Source organism: Engraulis encrasicolus, chromosome 18, assembly GCF_034702125.1.
Source record: "Engraulis encrasicolus isolate BLACKSEA-1 chromosome 18, IST_EnEncr_1.0, whole genome shotgun sequence".
Classification (NCBI taxonomy): Eukaryota; Metazoa; Chordata; class Actinopteri; order Clupeiformes; family Engraulidae; genus Engraulis; species Engraulis encrasicolus.
Window position 1 is genome coordinate 43,389,882 of NC_085874.1, and position 20,397 is coordinate 43,410,278.

The window sequence follows — 20,397 nt, forward strand, 5'->3', positions numbered from 1 at the left end:
TCGCGGGGCATTCGGGTGCATTTGCAAGATGTTTGTCAGATCCGCAGCGAAAACATGCACGTGAATTAGTCGGAGTAGAAGTGGAGCGGCTAGGCTGAACTGATCGTGCATTCCCTCTCGAACGCTGCTGCCTGCCTTTCCCTCGGCTTTGCACTTGCACCGCTTGCACTGGTAAGCTAGAGCGACTAGCACTAGCCATAGCTTTCGCTTGCTCGCCAGCAGACTCAATTTGACATGCAAGGGTAATTGCATCCTTCAGTTTCAGTTTTGTTTTTAGCAACAGTCTTTCCCTTATGTGTGGGTTTGCGCAATGTTCCACGAGTTGATCTCGGATCATGTCATCAGAATTTTCAAACTCACAGGTAACGGCTAAATGACGCAGGGCAGCAATGTATTGTACTATGCTTTCATCACGTAACTGAGCACGCTTTCTGAACGCGTGTCGTTCCACTACGACATTTACCTTTGGCGTGAAGTAGTCATTCAGAGCCTTTAGCGCCGTTTCCAATGTTGTCCCTGTATCATCCAGACTGTAAAAGATCCGTTGGCCTTCGGTTCCTAAGCAGTGAAGTAGTAGAGCTCTTTGCCTTGCATCGGTCCATTTTTGTCCTTCCACATCAATGACCAAGCAGTAGTTTTTGAACATCTTTTCCCATGTTTTGAAAGGAATGGCGGGCTCCCCCGGAGCGGGAAGAAAAAAACTCGGCAGAGGAGTTGTAGTAGCCATCGCAAAAATGTCCAAAAATTAGTCAGCAGGTTGACCAAAAGTAAGCACGCACGCAGGAGTAAGTTCCTCGTCGCCAATTTGTTATGTTGTGCGGTATAAAAGAAGCAGGATTCCGGTATACATTTTTAAACTTTATATACGAACCCGGAGGTCAAAAGCATGTCTGCATCGTAGATTACATTTTCAGCATCTCCTCGATAAGACTTCCTCTATACATACATTAATAACTCCAAAGAGGTACCGGTGCCACCTAGCGGCGTGGCAATGTGTGGACACAACAGAACGCATAGCCTAATTAGGCCTTTTAATAACTATGGACGAAAAAATACAGTGACTAAAAGGAGGGCATTCATTTCCATCATTCATGTAGGCTACATACAGTAGCTAAGAATCCTCAAAAGTTTCCTCATAGCCGTGTTGTCAGTTTTAGCAGTTCCCGTCGCAAATCCGCCACATGAATGCTGTTTTAACAATGTGCAAATTCCCATGATCAAGTAGGCCTATCTTATTCAAATTGAAACGGGCGACGAAACAAGTCACATCGACTGTCAGCCTAAACAACGCGTGTAAAACAGTCATCATTCTGGGATGCCTCCGTGTAGTGAACTAAAGACATTTTATTGATCATAGAAACATTCTTAGTTTGAATGACAGCGTGAAGATGGGAGGAGGGAGGGAGGGCAAGGTGCGCCTGCCTGTGTGACTGCACTGACAGAGGACGAGGGAGAGCGAGAGGAATCGGATCATCAAATAGGCTAACTGTTGAACCCTGTTTAGCATAATATCTACACCGTTAACTTTGTGAGGACAAATGGATTAGTTTTGTGTGGTCTATAAATTCATCAGTAGACCTAGGAGACTAGGCATTGTAACTTGTCCTGTTCAACTCCTGAGAGGAGACTTTGGCGAGGGAGGCAAGGCAAGGCAAGGCAAGGCAAGTTTATTTATATAGCGCATTTCATACACAGGTGCAACTCAATGTGCTTCACAAAGTTAACAAATGTAAATGAAAGGAAAACAGGGAAATGAATTAGAGTCAGAAAAAACATTTAAAACATTAAGATAAAACATAAGGTAAAAATAATAATAAAATAAAACATAAATAAACATAAAACCTTGAAAAACATACGCAGTCTTCAGATTTTAACTGTTCGACGACAGAGGATTCTGGCCTCCTTTTTTCCGTTTACCTGATAGAGTCTAGAATTGTCAGGGTTTTGTCTTCTTTTATTTTACCGTCTTTTCATTCAATCCTCAGAATTTAACTGTTCGACGACAGAGGAGTCTGGCCTCCTTTTTTCCGTTTACCTGATAGGGTCTAGAATTGTCAGGGTTTTGTCTTCTCTTATTTTACCATCTTTTCATTCAATAATTTAAGAAAGCATCTGAGAACAGCTTTGTCTTGAGTCTAGATTTAAAGCTATCAATAGTGGGTGCATTTTTTACGTCATCTGGAAGCTGGTTCCAAAGCTTTGAAGCATAGAAGCTAAAGGCTGCCTCTCCACACTTTGTTTTGACTTTTGGAATCACCAGCAAATTCTTCTCCGTTGACCTTAGTGACCTGGTCGGTGCATACAGCTGAAACATATCCAGTAGATATGTGGGTCCCATTCCATTTAATGATTTAAACACAAGTAGCATTGCCTTAAAATCAATTCTGTAGCTTACTGGGAGCCAATGCAGCGATCTTAAAATTGGAGTAATGTGGTCAAACTTCCTTGTCTTTGTAAGAACCCTTGCAGCTGCATTTTGTACCAGTTGAAGCTGTTTAATTGTCTTATTTGGGAGGCCAGTAAACAGACTGTTACAGTAATCAACTTTACTAGACATGAAGGCATGTATTAGCTTCTCCAGATCATGTTTAGACATCAGGCCCCTAAATTTAGAGACGTTTTTTATGTGATAAAATGCAGACTTAGTAATAGCTTTCATGTGACTGTTGAAATTTAGGTCACTGTCAATGAGGACCCCAAGATTTTTAACTGTTTCCCTTGGTTTCAGTCCCTTCGTTTCAAGGATAGTAGCAATCTTTTGTCTCTCCTCTCTTTTCCCAAATATAATTACTTCAGTTTTTTCTGTGTTCAGCTGGAGGAAATTGTGAGACATCCATTTGTTAATTTGGTCCATGCAATGATAGAGTGATTCAAGGGGGGTGTAGTCATTGGGGGACATAGATAAGTAGAGCTGGGTATCATCCGCATAGCTATGGTAATTTATGGAGTTATTCTCGATAATGTGTCCCAGTGGCAACATATACAGATTGAACAGTAGTGGTCCCAGAATGGAGCCCTGGGGGACCCCACAATCCAGAGACATTGGTGATGAAGTATGTCTTCCAATGGCGACAAAAAAACTTCTTTGTTCTAAGTACGATTTTAACCAGTCGATCACTATGCCCGTAAAGCCAACCCAGTGTTCCAGTCTATGTAGTAGTATAGAATGATTAACTGTGTCGAAAGCAGCACTTAAATCAAGTAACACCAAGACGGATGATTTGCAAGCATCAGAATTCAATCTTATGTCATTCATAACTTTAATAAGAGCTGTTTCAGTGCTGTGGTAGGCACGGAAACCTGATTGAAACTTATCAAAATAGCTATTAGACATTAAAAAGGCAGTTAATTGGTTAAAAACAATTTTCTCTATTATTTTACCCATGAATGGTAGATTGGATATGGGCCTATAGTTGTTTAGTACCAGTGCATCCAGGTTGTTCTTTTTCAGTAAGGGTTTCACAACTGCTTCTTTCAGACAGCCTGGGAATATGCCTGTTTGTAGTGAGGTGTTGATGATCTGAAGTACATCTGGTGATATTAGATGTCAGATGGATTTGAAGAAGGCTGTTGGTAGAATATCTAAGTCAGATGTAGAGGAGCTAAGACTTTGTACCGTTCTATTAAGAATGTCCACATCAACTAAATTAAAATTTCTCATGAGGTTAGGATTTAACTTCACCGTAGCAAGTTGGTCCGAATCTTGGGTCGGTTGCACATGTGTGAGTATGTTTGTACGTATTTTTTCAATCTTTCCTTTGAAAAAGGATGCAAACTCATTGCATTTGCTGACTGAGAGGAACTCAGAGGGCATTTGATTTGGGGGCCTTGCTAGCTTTTCCACAGTGCCAAACAGGACGCGTGCATTATTAATATTTCTGTTAATTATATCAGAGAAAAAAGATTGTCTAGCTTTAGAAATTTCTTGGTTGTATTTCGAGAGTGTGTGTTTATAGATTTGGTAGTGGACTTCAAGTTTGGATTTACGCCACTGTCTTTCAGCCCTCCTGCATTCTTGCTTTAGCAATATAACTGTGGGATTCATTCTCCAAGGTGCTTTTTTATGTCCCACTGTTTTGATTTTTTCGGGGGCAATAACATCCATAATATGGGTCATCCTTGCATTAAAATTAACCATGAGATCATCAGCATTCTCTGAAGTTTGACTTTGGATCTCTGAAAGTGCTTGCTGAAAGAGTGAGGCTGTCTCACAGTTGATTATACGTTTTTTGACTGTAACAGATTCCCTTTGAACATGAGGGTACATAGAAACATCAGAAAAAATGCAGTAATGGTCAGAAAAGCCATAGTCTTTGACACTAGCACAAGCATTGATGCCTTTTGTTATTATTAGGTCTAGAGTGTGACCTTGGTTGTGTGTTGGTCCTGTTACATGCTGTGTAAGGCTAAAAATGTCAATAAGACTTAAAAATTCCTTAGCATAGACATTATCTAAGTCGTTCACGTGAAAATTGAAATCGCCTGTTACTGTATAAAAAGGCTTTCATAGTCCACACAAACATTCGACAACAGCTCACCAAATTCCTCTAAGAAGAGTGGTGCAGAAAGTCTTGGAGGTCTGTAGATAGTTAATAACAGTATGTCAGAAGAACATTTTAGAACTGCAGCTAAGTATTCAAAAGATGAAAATTCACCTACTGCTGTCTTTTGACATTGAAACAGTGCCTTGAAAATAATTGCTATCCCCCCTCCCTGTTTATTCTGCCTTTCTGTACTAATGAAATGAAAGTGTGGTGGAGTTGCTTCTATAAGTGTGATAGAACTAGTGGATTTTTCCAGCCATGTTTCAGTTAAAAATAAAAAATCAAAAACCTGTCACAACATCAGCACGTAGGCTACGTGAAGTCAGTTGCTTTTTTGTTGGACGTTGCAAAATCAATCTTTGAACCCCATGGTCAAAGTAGGCCTAATTCAAAGGCTACACTTGTTAATAGGAAATGTGTTTGGCTTTCAAATTTTTTTCTTTTTTAATTTCTAAATAAAGGTAGGCTATATTGCATGGATAGAACGATGACAGGCTTCAAATGGTAAAATTATTTAGGCCTAAGCTTACATCAGGCAACTATGGAATTGTAGCCTGCCTGGTTGGGAAGCTACTGTGGTAACCGTACCAGTGCCATTTTTTTCTCTCTTGAAAACAAAATGCCCCCATTAACCCAGGCATCACTGCTCTTTTAGTTTGATGCCACATGTTACTGACATTGCGCATAATGCAAAAAAGCACCAGTAACAGGGGTATCCTGAGTTTAGGACAGGGTGTATGGTCTCCTAACTTAGGCATCCTAAATTAAGATATTCCTAATTTAGGATGCTTCTGGAATGGCTATATTCCTATCTTAAGATAAGATAGGATTTCTTCCTAAATTAAGTTAGGAAACCTCCTTCTGTTATACCAAAATTCCTAAATCCCTTCCTATCTCAAGATAAGATAGGATTTCAGACTTAGGAAGTTTCTGTTATGTGGCCCCTGGTGTCTGTGACCTCCCATTGGAAGCCCAGCTCCCGGAATGCTCAAGCTGCGTCTCGCCACTACTCTCTTGCTCTCTCTCTCTCTCGCTCTCCCTCTCTCTCTCTCTACCTTCCACTGGACTAGCCAATACAGTGTGATAGTTTATTAGAGCTGCCTACACCCTCCACACTAAAGTGGATTGCTGTACATTTGAGCTTGTGTGCTTTTGTACTGGTTTGGTTTGGTTCGGTTTACTGGTACACTTGCAACGTGTCGTTATGAATGCCACGGCTCTCTTTAGACCACTTATAAAAAAACTTTTAGCATTAAAAATATTCGCTGTGGAGGAGGAGTGTGGGGGGACCCCACTACACTGCTGCCTGCACAGCAACACGCAGCTGAGTCTGTTCAGTTAAGGTGTACTAGGCGCGTTCAATTTGACAGAGAAAGAAACTTTGAAAGAGAGTGGTGTGTGCCATTGGATGGTATATCAAGGCATTATTATTACACAGGTCTTTTAATCGAGAAATATTTCTAGATGATCATGACATGACAAAAAAAACCCACAAACTTTCAAAACACTCCAGGTAGTAGTGAAGTACCTTAACAGGGCCATCTCCATGAAGAACATCGTCAAGGTCGGCTCCATGGATGTATGCATTAGCTATCAAGATCTCAGTCTCACTTTTTGCCACAGCCATCATCTGCACAATGTTGGGATGAGACAAACGCCTGAAAAATAGTTTGAAATGCATTTTTTTAAGCAAACACACACATGTATATACAGTATGTATACAAAGTACGTATACACTTTCTCTCTCTCTCTCTATTTATAAACAATTAAAATATGCCATCATGGCTTGAATTGAGTGATTAGTACATTAGTCATTGACATCGACCTATTTTGATGAATTGGGATAGCAATAATTTTAAGGTATTAATATTAGAAACATAATTTGTTATGAATGTAATTATGAAGTCAGTTTAGTTAATCATGTAAGTTCATACGAGGGAATCCTGAATTCATTTGCTATCTTCCTATCCTCTGTCCTTGGATCCTGTTTTATGATCTTCACAGCAGCTTGAGTTCCAAGGTATGATCCTTTGTAAACTGTTCCAAATCCACCCCTTCCGATGCATTCCATGATATTATAAGTTATTGTGGAAATATCCTCAAATTGATCTTCTGCTTCAATGCCTGAAATACATAGCATACTGTAAGCATTCACAAAATATCACAGAAAATACAAATTGCAACGCTTTTGAGTGATTATGTAATACTAATATGAATTTATTTCCTGAAGTGAGAAAAATGAAATACCAAAGCAATGTAAATTAACCTGTTTTGTTTAATGATGACTTGTGTTGTCCTGGATTGAGCTTTTTACTCTTGGCTTCTCCATCTCCAGCAGCTCCTCTACTGTCCTCAGTTGTTCCAACCCCAGAGCCTTGAGTAGAGACAGCTATGCTGAGCTGCCTAAAGGACTCCACTGAGACTAATTGGGATGCTGATGCAGAGCCATATGCAGAATCTCCTCTAGAGAAGTCAGGAGGTATGACCTTACTGCCTACAGGACAGTAGAAATGCAAAGTTATTAGAGTAAAATGCTAGCCGAGTGATTCTGTACTGATCTAAAGTAACAACCTGAAGCAGAAGCTGGTAAAATGAATACAATATCAAGGTACACGTACCTGTTTCCCTTACGTATGGCTTCTCTTGCCCTACTGTAAGCATTTCTCTCTTGGCTTCTCCATCTCCAGCAGCTCCTCTACTGTCCTCAGTTGTTCCAACCCCAGAGCCTTGAGTAGAGACAGCCATGCTGAGCTGCCTAAAGGACTCCACTGAGACTAATTGAGGTACTGATGCAGAGCCATACACAGCATACACAGAATCTTCTCTAGAGAAGTCAGGAGGTATGACCCTACTGACTAAAAAGGCATTGGAAATTTAAAATAGTTAATTTAACTCCATTATAGATACAGAGGAAATCAGACGTTGAGATAGAGTATACTGTGTGTAAAGATACACAATATTTTTCCCAATTCTTTGACAGTAAATTAGATTAGACCGCTCTTGTTTTCTAGTGATTCATGATTATATTACCAAAACTATTGACAAATCCAAGAACAATGAGAGGGAATTTAAGACAATGTGTTTAGAAAAAGTTTTCTTTGAAGTGAAAAATGTACATAGATGTACAGCAGTGGTTCTTAACCTGGGGTGCGAGCACCCCCTGGGGGTGCGCCAGAGATTTCAGGGGGTGCACGGAATTTTCTTTGTGTTGAGGTTGTGACCAAAATTCTGCAAGCGAACAGTATAAATAGGCCAAATCAAAACCAAATTAAACCATGTTTTGGTCCCCATGTAAAGGCATAAGGTATTTATTAATGTCTCAAGCAAGAATCATTGTAATTAATCACGAAAATATATTTTTTAGTGTGTATTTATGTGTAGACGCTTGAGTTGGGTGTGCGCGACTTGTCTTGGGCACAGTTAAGGGGGTGCGTTAAGAAAAAAAGGTTAAGAACCACTGATCACCTTCCAAGTAGGTATGAATGCCTTTAAACCAGGGGTGGGGAACCTATGTCTCGAGGGCCGTTGACAGCCCTAAAGGCCATTTTATCTAGCCCCGATATGACTTTAATGCTATGCAGTTTCACATGAAATATGACATATTTTGTAAAGGAATCTTCTAAATTACATTTACATTACAATTATGTTATATTCAGGGGACCTAGAGAAGGTGGGGTCTGTTTTTAAAGTGATTTCCTTCTATATGGGCCTAAAGTGCAGAAATCATTTGTGTTCATAGTACGGCCCTCTGAGGATTTCCATGGCCCTTGGAGGATGGCCTCTCAAATGAAAAAGATTCTGCACCCCTGCTTTAAACTGTATCATTTGGGTGAACATTTTTAAAGGGCACACAAGTATACATGATTTCATAATATTATACAGCCTTGTCATAAAAGCATACAGCCACTATACGTACTTAAACAGTAAAAATGGGTATTAGCTCAGTGAAGCAAGTGGCACGCTGAACACTTTCATAATGGGAGAACAGCATTTTACCAACTGTTTCAGAAGTGTGTTGTATGTTATTGGCACTAATGACATTGTATATATAAAGTACAGACTTGCCTGGTTTTGTGGTTTCACTGTTACTGGGGGACTGTGCAATCTTCTATGAGGAAAGCAATCACCATGAATCCACATATCACAGACATCATAAAAATCACGTCAAGGATATAACACAAAGTTAATATTATACGTTGTTTAAGTGAAGAAGAAAGGCTGCAGAGAAATAGCTATAAGACCATGCAAAGCGGCTCTGGTCCACCGTTAAGTATTACAAAATGAAGAAGCAGCAAAACTTTGACCTGTAATGTTCTGAGGTATTATATTAAACTATATTATATTACTACATTACATTTGTTGTAGTTTTTATAAAAGAATGAAGTGTATTTTATAGTATCATTAGTTACCAATTAGCAAGCATGCAGGCAGTTTTCCCCTGATGCTGAAGGATTCCATGATACAGTAGCTCAGGGGCCAACAATTCAATACACACTCAAGACCCCCCGCTGACAACATGTCATCATGCATTGCGTATAGATGACACACGGATTTGAACCCACTATCGCTTGTGTCCAATACGCCTTTGCAAGTCAAGCCAACCCCCTGTGACAGGTTAGGTTTAGGGATGGTTTTGGTTTAGGCAAAATTTAGCTAGAAATTCGCCTAATGTCACTGTTTTTGGCAAAGTAAAGCAGCAAAAACATTGCTTGACTGACAGGCTAGGTTTAGGGATGGTTTTGGTTAGGGCACAGCAAAGCATATTTGCGTTTCTACTCGTAATGGAGAAGCACACCTCAACTTCAAAAGGCGTCGCACCAACACGCTGAATGCACTAGCGTGCGGTACATACGATAAAACATGATGACAGCCTGCTGCTGGCACTGCTGTATGTGAATAGGGAATTAACATCTTTCTTGACAGGCTACCTATCCCCAGTTGCCTTAAAGGTGCACTGTGTAGGATGGTGGCCAGAGTTGTTATTGCAACTATGTATTCTGCTCATTGAAACTGTGATGCCTATTTTCAAATTTGAAATATTCGTGAACTTTAACTAAATAAACCACAAGAGACTGGCCTGTTTTTGCGACTAATCTGACCGAGCGGGTCATTTATGACCCCAAGGAGTTTATATAGAAATACCACTATATAAATTATTTTTTGGGGTTCATTCAAATTTATTTACATCTTGCACATACTTGTCCCTGATCTAAAGCAAAAAAAGTGAATTTGAACATTTTATTGTTTTGCTAAAATTAAATTAGTCAAACTATACGTAAATGCTAAATATGATGTATGCCCTCATTTGCATGAGTAAACATCAAAATACATGATAGATCAGGGGCCTACAAGTGAACACACACTCAAGAGCCCTTGCTTGCCCCCACGCTGGCGCTATTGTATGTGACAAGTTCAACCTCTGGGGCGCTGTGGACGCACGCTAGGGCTTACGTGCCCACGGGGCCCCCGGTTCGAGTCCAACCGGGGTCATTTCCTGGCCCTCCCCCGTCTCTCTCTCCCAAGCCTCTCTGTTCTCCACTGTCCTGTAATAATAGGCTTGTTTGTGACGAAGCAGTGCTGCTTTTGATAGGCAGTGGGCATGCGCACTTTGCCAGTTTGATGCATTCTGGTTATTCTAACCAGAATGCATCAAACTGGCAAAGTGCGCATGCTCGCTGCTTAGCAAAAGCAGCACTGCTTCGTCAAGAACGAGCCTAATAAAGGCCGGAAGGCCCCAAAAAATACTTTAAAAAATGGGAAAAAAGAGAAAAGTTCAGCCTCAGGAATGTAATCAAGAACATGATCTGCTCATAGGAGTTTTGAGATGCAGTGTAAATCGTCATGATACCTAGATTTAAACCTGCCAAACTTCCGTAGTATGCGTTCATCGGGAAGTTATACCACGCATGATAGACAGGTCATCAGCTGGGAAAATTAGGCCTTTCGTCCTACCGCACTTTTCTCTGTGGATTACTGACCTGAAGCCCTATTGGAAGAAATTAAAACATGGGGCCACGCCAATTTTTGCTCAGAATTCAATATGGCCGCCATTTTCCAAAATGACTTGTTTTCATGCATTATTACATTGTACTATGAGGTGATATTCATGAACGATTACCTACTTTCAGCACTATTCTGTCCTATTTCCTTACATACATGTTTACAAAGGTTGACTAAACTAAAACAAATGAAAATAAAGTTGGCCACCTTGCGATATCCAAAGGAAAGTGCTGAAAATAATGATAGCACATAGAGAGTCTATGGCTAGGAAAATTATGCCTATTGTCCTGTCAGGGTTTTCACAGTGGATTACAGACCAGAAGGCCTATTGACAAAGATTCACCAGCTGGTTGGCATCTTAAATGTGCTCCAAAATTCAAAATGTTCTCTGTTTTTCAGAATGGCAGACTTTCATACATTTTTCTTAATACTGTAAGACCATAATTATCAATGAAGATAACATATTTTCTGTGAAATTCTGTCCTATCTCCTATCTACAGACGTGAGTACAAAGGTTGGCAACAGAAAGATGTATATCTTGCCCCTTTGAAATATCCTAAGGATTGTTGTCAGAAAATGATTGACATACACAGTTGACTGCTGAAAAAAGGCTATTGACCTGCCAAACTTTTCACATTAGATTACTGACCAAAAGGCCTACATTTTTTTGCATAAAGCAAGGGTGATTGTGCGTGCCTGCCTGTGTATTCCCCGCTCGTCTTTCCCCTGCTCTACAGTGTCTTTCCCCCACACACTATTCTGCCTCCCCCACCCTCTCACACATCTCCCCCCACACACTATTCTGCCCCCCAACCCCCTCACTCATCCCCCCATGCTACTCTGCCCCCCCACCCCTCACTCACCCCCCACTATTCAGCCACCCACGCGCACCCCCTGATTCATTCTCCCCCCACACACCCCCACAAAATACTCGCCCACCCCCCACCCCCATCCAATGTGAAGTTTGGCAGGTCAACCCCCCCCGACTCAACTTACCCTGACAGGACAATAGGCATAATTTTCCCAGCCATAGACTCTCTATGTGCATTTCAATCATTATTTTCAGCACTTTCCTTTGGATATTGCAAGGTGGCCAACTTTATTTTCATTTGTTTTAGTTTAGTGTATAGTGTATACTGTAACTCAAGAGTATCTCACTGTATACTGTAGCTCAAGAGATTATATTCGGCTTTTGCACTCCACAGTGAACAACAGATGCAAACAGCTACACGTATGAGAGGGCAGGTTACTACAAATATTCATCCTTTTCAGATTGTCGTCCCATAAACCCACAGGAGTAAAATTTACCATCTTTGGGGGTTTCTCATCTTTGTTCTTATCCTTCTTCATTTTCAGTTTCTGTATGAAAACAAATAACAAACTTAACTATATAACCCAAGCTAAGGTGTTAATGGGACAGGTATTTCTCTCTTGGAACCCTCTCTTGAAAAAGTCAATATCCACATCCACACAGTTACTGTAAGTGTATTTAGAATAGATTTCAAAATAGATTACAAATACTTCATTCACAGGAGAATAATTTACCATCTTTGAGGATTTATCTTGTTTCTGGTCATCCTTCTTCATGTTCTCTTTCTGTGTGGAGAAAAACACAACTACCGGTAACTCTATAACCACTGTAATGCAATGGTACTTCTCCCATGATGAAGGCAATACGCCTTTGCAAGTTAAGCCGTGCTCCACAACGCCCTGTTATAGTTTCGGGTTTGGGATGGTTTTGGTTTAGGCAAAATTTAGCTAGAAATTTGCCTAATGTCACTGTTCTTGGCAAAAGTAAAGCAGCAGAAACATTCCTTGACTGACAGACTAGGTTTAGGGATGGTTTTGGTTAGGGTACGGCACAGCAAAGCATATTTGCGTTTCATAACAGAAATGCGCCGTGGCAAAACAAAATCGCTGACACGACAGGAAAACTGTGCAAACCTCGTCACGTGTCAAAAGTGCATGAAAGCGCTTTACCGTTGCATGGAGGAGCACGCCCTAACTTCAAAAGGCGTCGCACCAACACGCTGAATGCACTAGCGTGCGGTACATACGATAAAACATGATGACAGCCTGCTGCTGGCACTGCTGTATGTGAATAGGGAATTAACATCTTTCTTGACAGGCTACCTATCCCCAGTTGCCTTAAAGGTGCACTGTGTAGGATGGTGGCCAGAGTTGTTATTGCAACTATGTATTCTGCTTATGATCGCCTGGGTTTGTGTGTGTGTTCGTTACTTGTGTGTGTGTTCGTTACGCCGTTGCTATTTCACAGCCTGCCACAAGGTGGCCGAGGTGAATTGAGCTATGACAGGGCGTGCCTGCGAGGTGGATTGATGGACAGTGACCAGAATGTAGGCTATTACGCGCGGATTTGCTGTGCCTACATGGCTGCGTAGCCAATAGCAGAGTGTTTGCCCTGTCAACCAAATCAGCTTTCGCGGAGTTAATTGTTCTCCGAGTGTTTCCCTGCTCAGTTGAAGTTCACGAAGGCTGGAGATAATAACGGCGAATAGTGTTATAACAGATAACAGACAGCGCCAAGGAGGGAAAGGTACCCGGTTCACTACAGGCTACATGAAAGGTTAATCAAAGTTGTGCTGCGACAGTCACCACAAAGCCAGACAGAATGCACACAGAACGCGCGGATTTGCTGTGCCTGCATGGCTGAAGCCAGGTGCGTGGGTAGCCAATAGCACCAAAACATAATGCAATCAATGTAATCAATCAGGGTGATGCATATCGTCGCAGCTTTCGCGGAGTGTTTTCCCTGTCAACCAAATCAGCTTTCTCTCGTCTGTCCAGTTGAAGTTTGTTGCCTACAAATGTAGGCTAAATGTAGTGAACTGGATCCTTGGCGCTGTTCACCATCCTATTTTTTATTTTTTTTTAATTTTTTTTTAAATATCCACCCTTCGTAGGCATATCGTCGCAGCTTTCTTGGAGTTTATTGTTCTCCGAGTTTTTCCCTGTCAACAAATCACTCTTTTCTCGTCTGTCCAGTTGAAGTTTGTCAGTTAAAGCAAGCCTTTTCCTTAACAGCATGCGAAGCACAGACTGGTTCTTCTAGCCTACTTTACAAATAATGAATGAATAATGAACGAGTGGAGAAATTAATAACGACGAACAGTTTAATCGTAGGTAGCAGCGCCAAGGAGGGAAAGGTAGACCTATCCAGTTCATTACATTTAAGGTTAAACATGTTAACAGACCACAGTTAATCAAGGACATGGTAATTAGGCCCTATAAAAAAGACAGATATAATTTGGTTACAACTTCACTGTTTAATTCTCTGACCACACTAATGGTGTATAAACCTGCATAAATGACACCACATCATCACACAAATAGGCTATCCTATGTGTCTAAAAACAAACTGAACGTCCTTGGCGGAGGTCTGCACACTCTGGGTGCATTTCTAGTTGAAACTGTGATGCCTATTGCCAAATTTGATATATTCATGAACTTTTACTAAATAATAAACTAATATATTATGACCACAGTCGTACGTTTTGCAGCTAAAATGTCTATTTGATGAGAATTTGATGATGGTGGTAAGTATCTCTGAAAAAGGTAACATTTAGTGAATGGGCAGCATGAATTCTGTAAATAAACTGCACAATTACACAGAACACCTTTCAGCTCGTTCTAGGGGGGGGGGACTTAGCCCATCAAAATTAGATTGTGACCGCTCATTTCTGCATTTGTTTTGTTTTTAAGCTTGATAGCATCAGAGCAGTTTTGAGATGCAGTGTAAATCGTCATGGGCGCATACCCAGTTTTAATCCTGACAAACTTTCATAGTACGGGTTAATTGGGAAGTTACTGCATGTCACGCATGATCAAGACACCCTGACAGCACAGTAACACAGCTTCATAGTGCAGGCCCAAGGTCTATTTTCAAGCCTGTAGGACAGCTGTGTTGCTAATTTTCTGTCTTGTCTTGAAATATATTTAATAACAGTAACTATTATAAATATTAAACTAGACTGCATTCTCGCAGAAAATGCTAAAAGTAGGCTTGACTTTAGAGCCAGAGGTTAGCAGCTTTAGTGAAAATAACATGCATGCTATTCTAACTTAGCTAAGGAACACTGTATATAATAAAATCTGAAATGCAGTCTGGGTCAAAATGGGGTTTGAACTTGCAACCTTCTGATACAAATACTTGCCAATACACAAATACTTAATGCACAGAAATTCACAGGACAAAAATGTTAGCCTACAGTCCGTTTTATCTGGTCTCTGCTCAATCTTCTGTATCTTGTGCGAAAACCACACAACTGTGTGAATAGCAGTAGTAATGGCACTTCTCCCTTGGCATACAGTAGGCATACACAACTTTAAACAGTAAGGGTGGATTCCAATATGCAGACTCCTGTCCTCGGTCTGCGCTTGTGGCCTCGCGTTTCGCTGACACCCCACCTCCGTAAAGAAAACAATAATGTTTCCCTGCTGTCAGACTAGCCACAAGAACTTTTGGGGGACTATTCATCACCATGACATCATCACCAGGCTACAAGGAGGCAAGTGAGCAAGGGAGGACGAGAGTCTGCATACTGTAAAGAACCCTTAGCGTACTTACACCCCAACTCAAGTGATGTTGGGACACTGGTAAATTGTTATAACAAAATACTGTCATTTTCAAGACGTCTGATTCCTATGTTAGATAACGGTACAAAGAAAACATGTCAGCCATCAAAACTGACCAAAATTATTGTTTTGGGGGATTTTCATGAATATGAAAAATAACACTTCTCAAAAGAGTTGAGATGGGGAGAATGAAAGGCAGCAAATGTTGAATAAGATCAAAAGCAAAACAACGGACAACACTTAACAGTTAATTACACTAACTGATGAGATGATTTTATATAAAACAAACAGTGTTGATTTCTATCTTGGACATGATTTCAACAGTTTAAATATTATTATTAATAATATTTAAGTATTCTTTATATTATTGAAGTATTCTTCGCCATGTTTTGCCATGTTTTCCTATCTGTAGTGCTTACAGTGTGACAGGTCTTGACCCAAAGGCCGGCCATTTTATCACCTGCTGGTCCGTATGATGGAGCTTAACTGTTAAAACATAGTAGAGCAGTGATTCTCAAACTGGAAGGTACTCCAAGTGGGCCTTGAAATAATTTTCTAAAAAACGATCGTACTTTTGTGTGTGTTGCTGTTGGTTTATTTTGGTTTTATTGTTTATTGGGTTAGAGGTGGGCCTCGAACGTCTGTGAAAATTTCAAGTGGGCCCCAAGTTGGAAAAGATTGGGGACCCCTGTAGTAGAGAATGCAATTTGTGCTTACTATGTGGCATGTGACATATAATGCATGAATAGCTTTTTATGCTGTTTAAAACCAATATATATATATCATTCAGCACTGTATCTAACTCTACAGATGAGTGAGAACAGCTTAAGCAATGCACTACTGCACCCCATGCCATCATGGAGGCTGACTTTTGAAGTGAGCACTAACACAAGTTGGAGGGCCCATTGTCCACTGTAGCACAGGATGTGCAAGTCTGTATTATTTTCATAAAGAAGGAAATTGTTCACTTCTATAAGCAAAGAACAGTTTCCCCATGTCTTCTGGGTCTATTTCAAGTGAATTCGGGTGCATAGGAGAATGTTAACCCCTCTATCATTTGCACACATGAAGCGTTCTTAATATGGTCAAGTTTTCAATAGCTTTAATCGTTGGAGTGCTAGAGCAAGACTACAACCAATTCATGTCATGATGTCATGAACCTATATTTGAATGACAAAAATATCTTATATATGAGGAGCTCTTTTCCAAAATGAGATACAGTTGAGGACGATCTTATTAGCCCCCTTCCTAAAATTAGACATCTCTCTTGATTTCTCAGTGAGAGGGACCATTATGAACTGTTTCTGTTATTCTGGAAACAAAAACAGACAAACTGTCCTGCTTTAATACATACCCGAAACTCCTTTAGTTTCTCCAATGTCTGATGTATTGCCTGTGTGTTCACATCGCAGTTCTTGAGGAGTCCGTGGTCTTCATGGAACAGGGCATGTACTGTCAATGACATGCAGTCTCCTACATATCTGCTGCAATCTGGTACCACATAATCTCTGTCAAGTGTATGATGGAGCATCAGCAGGATGAAGGGCTTTGTAGTGGCAGCACATTTATCTACAAAAAAAATGAAGAAACAATGAATGAGTCGTGTCAAGTAGACATGATAGCTGTTGTTACCAACCAATAACAAGGTGTCTGAGAAGATTCTCATTCAGGTTATCAGATAACAAGAAAAACAAATGTCTTAAAAGACACATTGTGGAACAACTAATGGCAGCATACTACCTTCAAAAACTTTCATTGCCGCTTCGATTTCCGTTCCCACTCGAGAAATGATGGGGCACACTCCAAGTATGATGTCACATTCACCAACTGCCTTAACTAATTCCAAACGGTACGACAGATGTTCCACAAACTGCTGTCCTGAGTTGAGTGTTTCACCACTTTCAATTACAAACCCTTTCAGCTTCGTTTTCGCCCTCCTGAGGACACAATGTTTATGTTTATGACAATGGCCCTTTACACATAATGTGGACAGTTTAAAAGAGCATACTTTATCCATCTCATTCAAGGGTGGTTATTCAAGATTTTTAAAGCAACTCACTTTATTCTGAATGAATTCATGTTCTTCAAGAGACTTCCCTTTTTCTATGACAAAACACATTTTACAACATTGTAATATTATTTAAAACCTGTCTTTGTCAATATAGCATACTTTGTTTTACTCATTTTGAAGTTGAGTGATTCATGATCATCATATCGTTTAAAAATAAACACATCATATGGCCTAACTGCAAATGCAGGTAGGATTTGTTTGCTTTTGTTAAAATGAAAGACCAGACAAATCCCAATCATCTGCTGCCTACCTGTAACTCCTTTAGTTTCTCCAATGTGTGATTTATTGCCTGTGTGTTCACATCACAGTTCTTGAGGAGTCCGTGATCTTCATGGAACAGGGCATGTACTGTGAATGACACGCGGTCTCCTACATATCTGCTGCAATCTGGGATCACATAATCTCTGTCAAGTGTATGATGGAGGACCACCAGAATGATGGGCGTTGTAGTGGGACGTTTATCTACAATAAATGAAGAAACAGTTTGCTCAATATTGCAAGACATTATTGACTATTAAACCAATACTAATAGAACTAATAGAAATCCAAATTAACTGCTCACTGCGAACAATCCTTTCTGTACTGTGGTCCTGAGCTAGAATTTTGAACCCGCAGCTACTCTGGACTTTACGGTCCCATTCACTTCAATTCATTTTTTCGAAGCCAGAACAGGTTTTACAGATTTCGGACAGTGCTGACGACGCTGTTGTCGTGCGAGGAAAACAACAATTGTGTCGGACGCTACACATGGTCATGGAACGACATGCGTAACAAGAATGATACACCTTGTGTCATTTCGAAGATAATTAAAGAAAACCTTTTTCACAATGGGACTTCTCATAGGCATGTTTTTGCATGTCTCTCATCTCTTTGCATGTTAACTGTGCAATCACCGTAACAAGTTTACAAGGTGCACGGCGCACAGCTGTATATGCATACAAAAAAAGAAAAACATTTCACGATGTAAATGTGGAAATAATTCACATCAAAGTAAAGTGTTATTACATATGCCACCATGGTAATCAATATGTGTGTAAGAACAAGTGAAAAAAACAAATTGGTCAGTTTGTCAAAGAGGACACAAAAGATATGCACCATAATACACAGTATGCATCACACCGTGCTTTTGAATGATATGAAGGACAAATACTGACGGCACAAATGTCTCTTCCCTCAATAACGCCTATGTCATGCCACTCAAGCAACTTTATCTTCATTAGCTAATGTGGCCACAAGGGGGGCGATATTGTACGCTGACACGCTGAGACATTCGGAATCTTACAACTCAATTCAAACCATAGGCATAGCCTTAGAAAGGTTAGGCCTATAATATAATAGGCTATAGATAGCCTAGATAGCCTACCATAGTCTTGTGGCCACATTAGCTAATGAAGATAAAGTTGCTTGAGTGACATGACATAGGCCTAGGCGTTATTGAGGGAAGAGACATTTGTGCCGTCAGTAGGCCTATTTGTCCTTCATATCATTCAAAAGCACGGTGTGATGCATACTGTGTATTATGGTGCATATATTTTGTGTCCTCTTTGACAAACTGACCTATTTGTTTTTTTTCACTTGTTCTTACACACATATTGATTACCATGGTGGTATATGTAATAACACTTTACTTTGATGTGAATTATTTCCACATTTACATCGTGAAATATTTTTCTTTTTTTGTATGCATATATACAGCTGTGCGCCGTGCACCTTGTAAACTTGCTAAGGTGATTGCACAGTTAACATGCAAAGAGATGAGAGACATGCAAAAACATGTCTATGAGAAGTCCCATTGTGAAAAAGGTTTTCTTTAACCCTCTGAGGTCTAAGGCCTTTCAGAGGCTTTTAGGCTGCTTGCACCACCCTGACATTTTCAAGTATTTTCAACTAACAGTAAGCATCTATGCAAAAGTGGAATATATGGTTGTATTGTGAAAAGCCTGACAAGAAATAATCTGAAAGAAAATTGGATGTCATACAAACATGTTTTATTTAAATTGAGTATAAACACAACTGTACAAAAAAAACAGGTTTCAGAGGTCTTCAAAAAGTTCAAGAAAACACACAATAAATAAGCTTATATCTAGCCAAGACTTTTGAAGTTTGAATCTTGTAAACAAATGTGTTGGCAGCATAAAAGTGAAAAGGGCATTTAGAAATGTTTTGTTGTTTTCATACAAAATGCAAAAAAGAAAGACTATGTCACTGCCACTGCCTGTCTCATTTGAATACTAATGAGATAGGTGTGAACAAACCTCTAATGGCCCACACGCCCCTGTCAATCCCCATGTGCTCTGATAGCCCCAACCCCCCTGTCACTCTACGTCTGCTGCAAATTCCTCAGTTGGTGTATTGACAAGTGAGCTGCATGGCTGTGTTTACCCTAGCTGAAAGGGGCGTGTTGTCACCTCTGAATAGCCACTCAAGCACCGGTATTTTACATGTGAATAGCTATAGGTGTGGCTGCTACAGGCAGAGAGTACAGAATATGCGAAGATTTCTTTTCACTTTCTTTAAATTGGGCCAGCTATATAATTTATTTCATATATATATATATATATATATTTGAAATCTGGAAGGTCTGAGGTTTATAATGGTGTAACTTATGTGTTTCAATGACAAAAACTCACAGAGTTACAGATTTGTTTTTGGAGACATGTCAAATTGCCCTCTGAAGGGCAATTAGACCTCTCTGTGTTAATTATCTTCGAAATGACACAAGGTGTATCATTCTTGTTACGCATGTCGTTCCATGACCATGTGTAGCGTCCGACACAATTGTTATTTTCCTGGCACGACAACAGCGGCGTCTGCACTGTCCGAAATCTGTAAAACCTGTTCTGGCTTCGAAAAAATGAATTGAAGTGAATGGGACCGTAAAGTCCAGAGTAGCTGCGGGTTCAAAATTCTAGCTCAGGACCACAGGACCGCAGTCCTTTCTGGCTACCTATTAGGCTACAGCCCATGCAGTGGCGTAACAACTCGGTCACGGGCCCCGGTGCGAGCATCCAGCACGGGCCCTCGGAGGTTGTGCAAATTTTAGGATATTTTATCTAGCCTAATACATTACGGGTGAAAGGGTAGGCCTATATTCTTTGCAATTGCAATAGCATCTTGAATGCTGCAAGGATGTGCACATTTACATCATAGAGCATAGAGTAGGCCTATTTAAGGTATCTGTCCCCC

At 40.3% G+C, this 20,397-nt stretch overlaps 1 protein-coding gene across 1 annotated transcript in view; it reads right to left on the bottom strand.

Moving 5' to 3' along the window:
• Positions 1-20,397, bottom strand: part of LOC134468258 (interferon-induced, double-stranded RNA-activated protein kinase-like) — a 30,850-nt gene that overhangs the window by 9,355 nt on the left and 1,098 nt on the right. Inside the window, exons 2-12 of the mRNA XM_063222201.1 lie at positions 17,462-17,673; positions 17,200-17,243; positions 16,881-17,077; positions 16,495-16,709; positions 12,090-12,140; positions 11,853-11,903; positions 8,610-8,652; positions 7,163-7,399; positions 6,811-7,038; positions 6,479-6,668; positions 6,073-6,202 (exon numbers count right to left, since the gene is read on the bottom strand). Coding sequence (XP_063078271.1) covers positions 6,073-6,202; positions 6,479-6,668; positions 6,811-7,038; positions 7,163-7,399; positions 8,610-8,652; positions 11,853-11,903; positions 12,090-12,140; positions 16,495-16,709; positions 16,881-17,077; positions 17,200-17,219 — 1,362 coding nt within the window. The 5' untranslated portion in view covers positions 17,220-17,243; positions 17,462-17,673. The remainder of the gene's footprint in view (positions 1-6,072; positions 6,203-6,478; positions 6,669-6,810; positions 7,039-7,162; positions 7,400-8,609; positions 8,653-11,852; positions 11,904-12,089; positions 12,141-16,494; positions 16,710-16,880; positions 17,078-17,199; positions 17,244-17,461; positions 17,674-20,397) is intronic.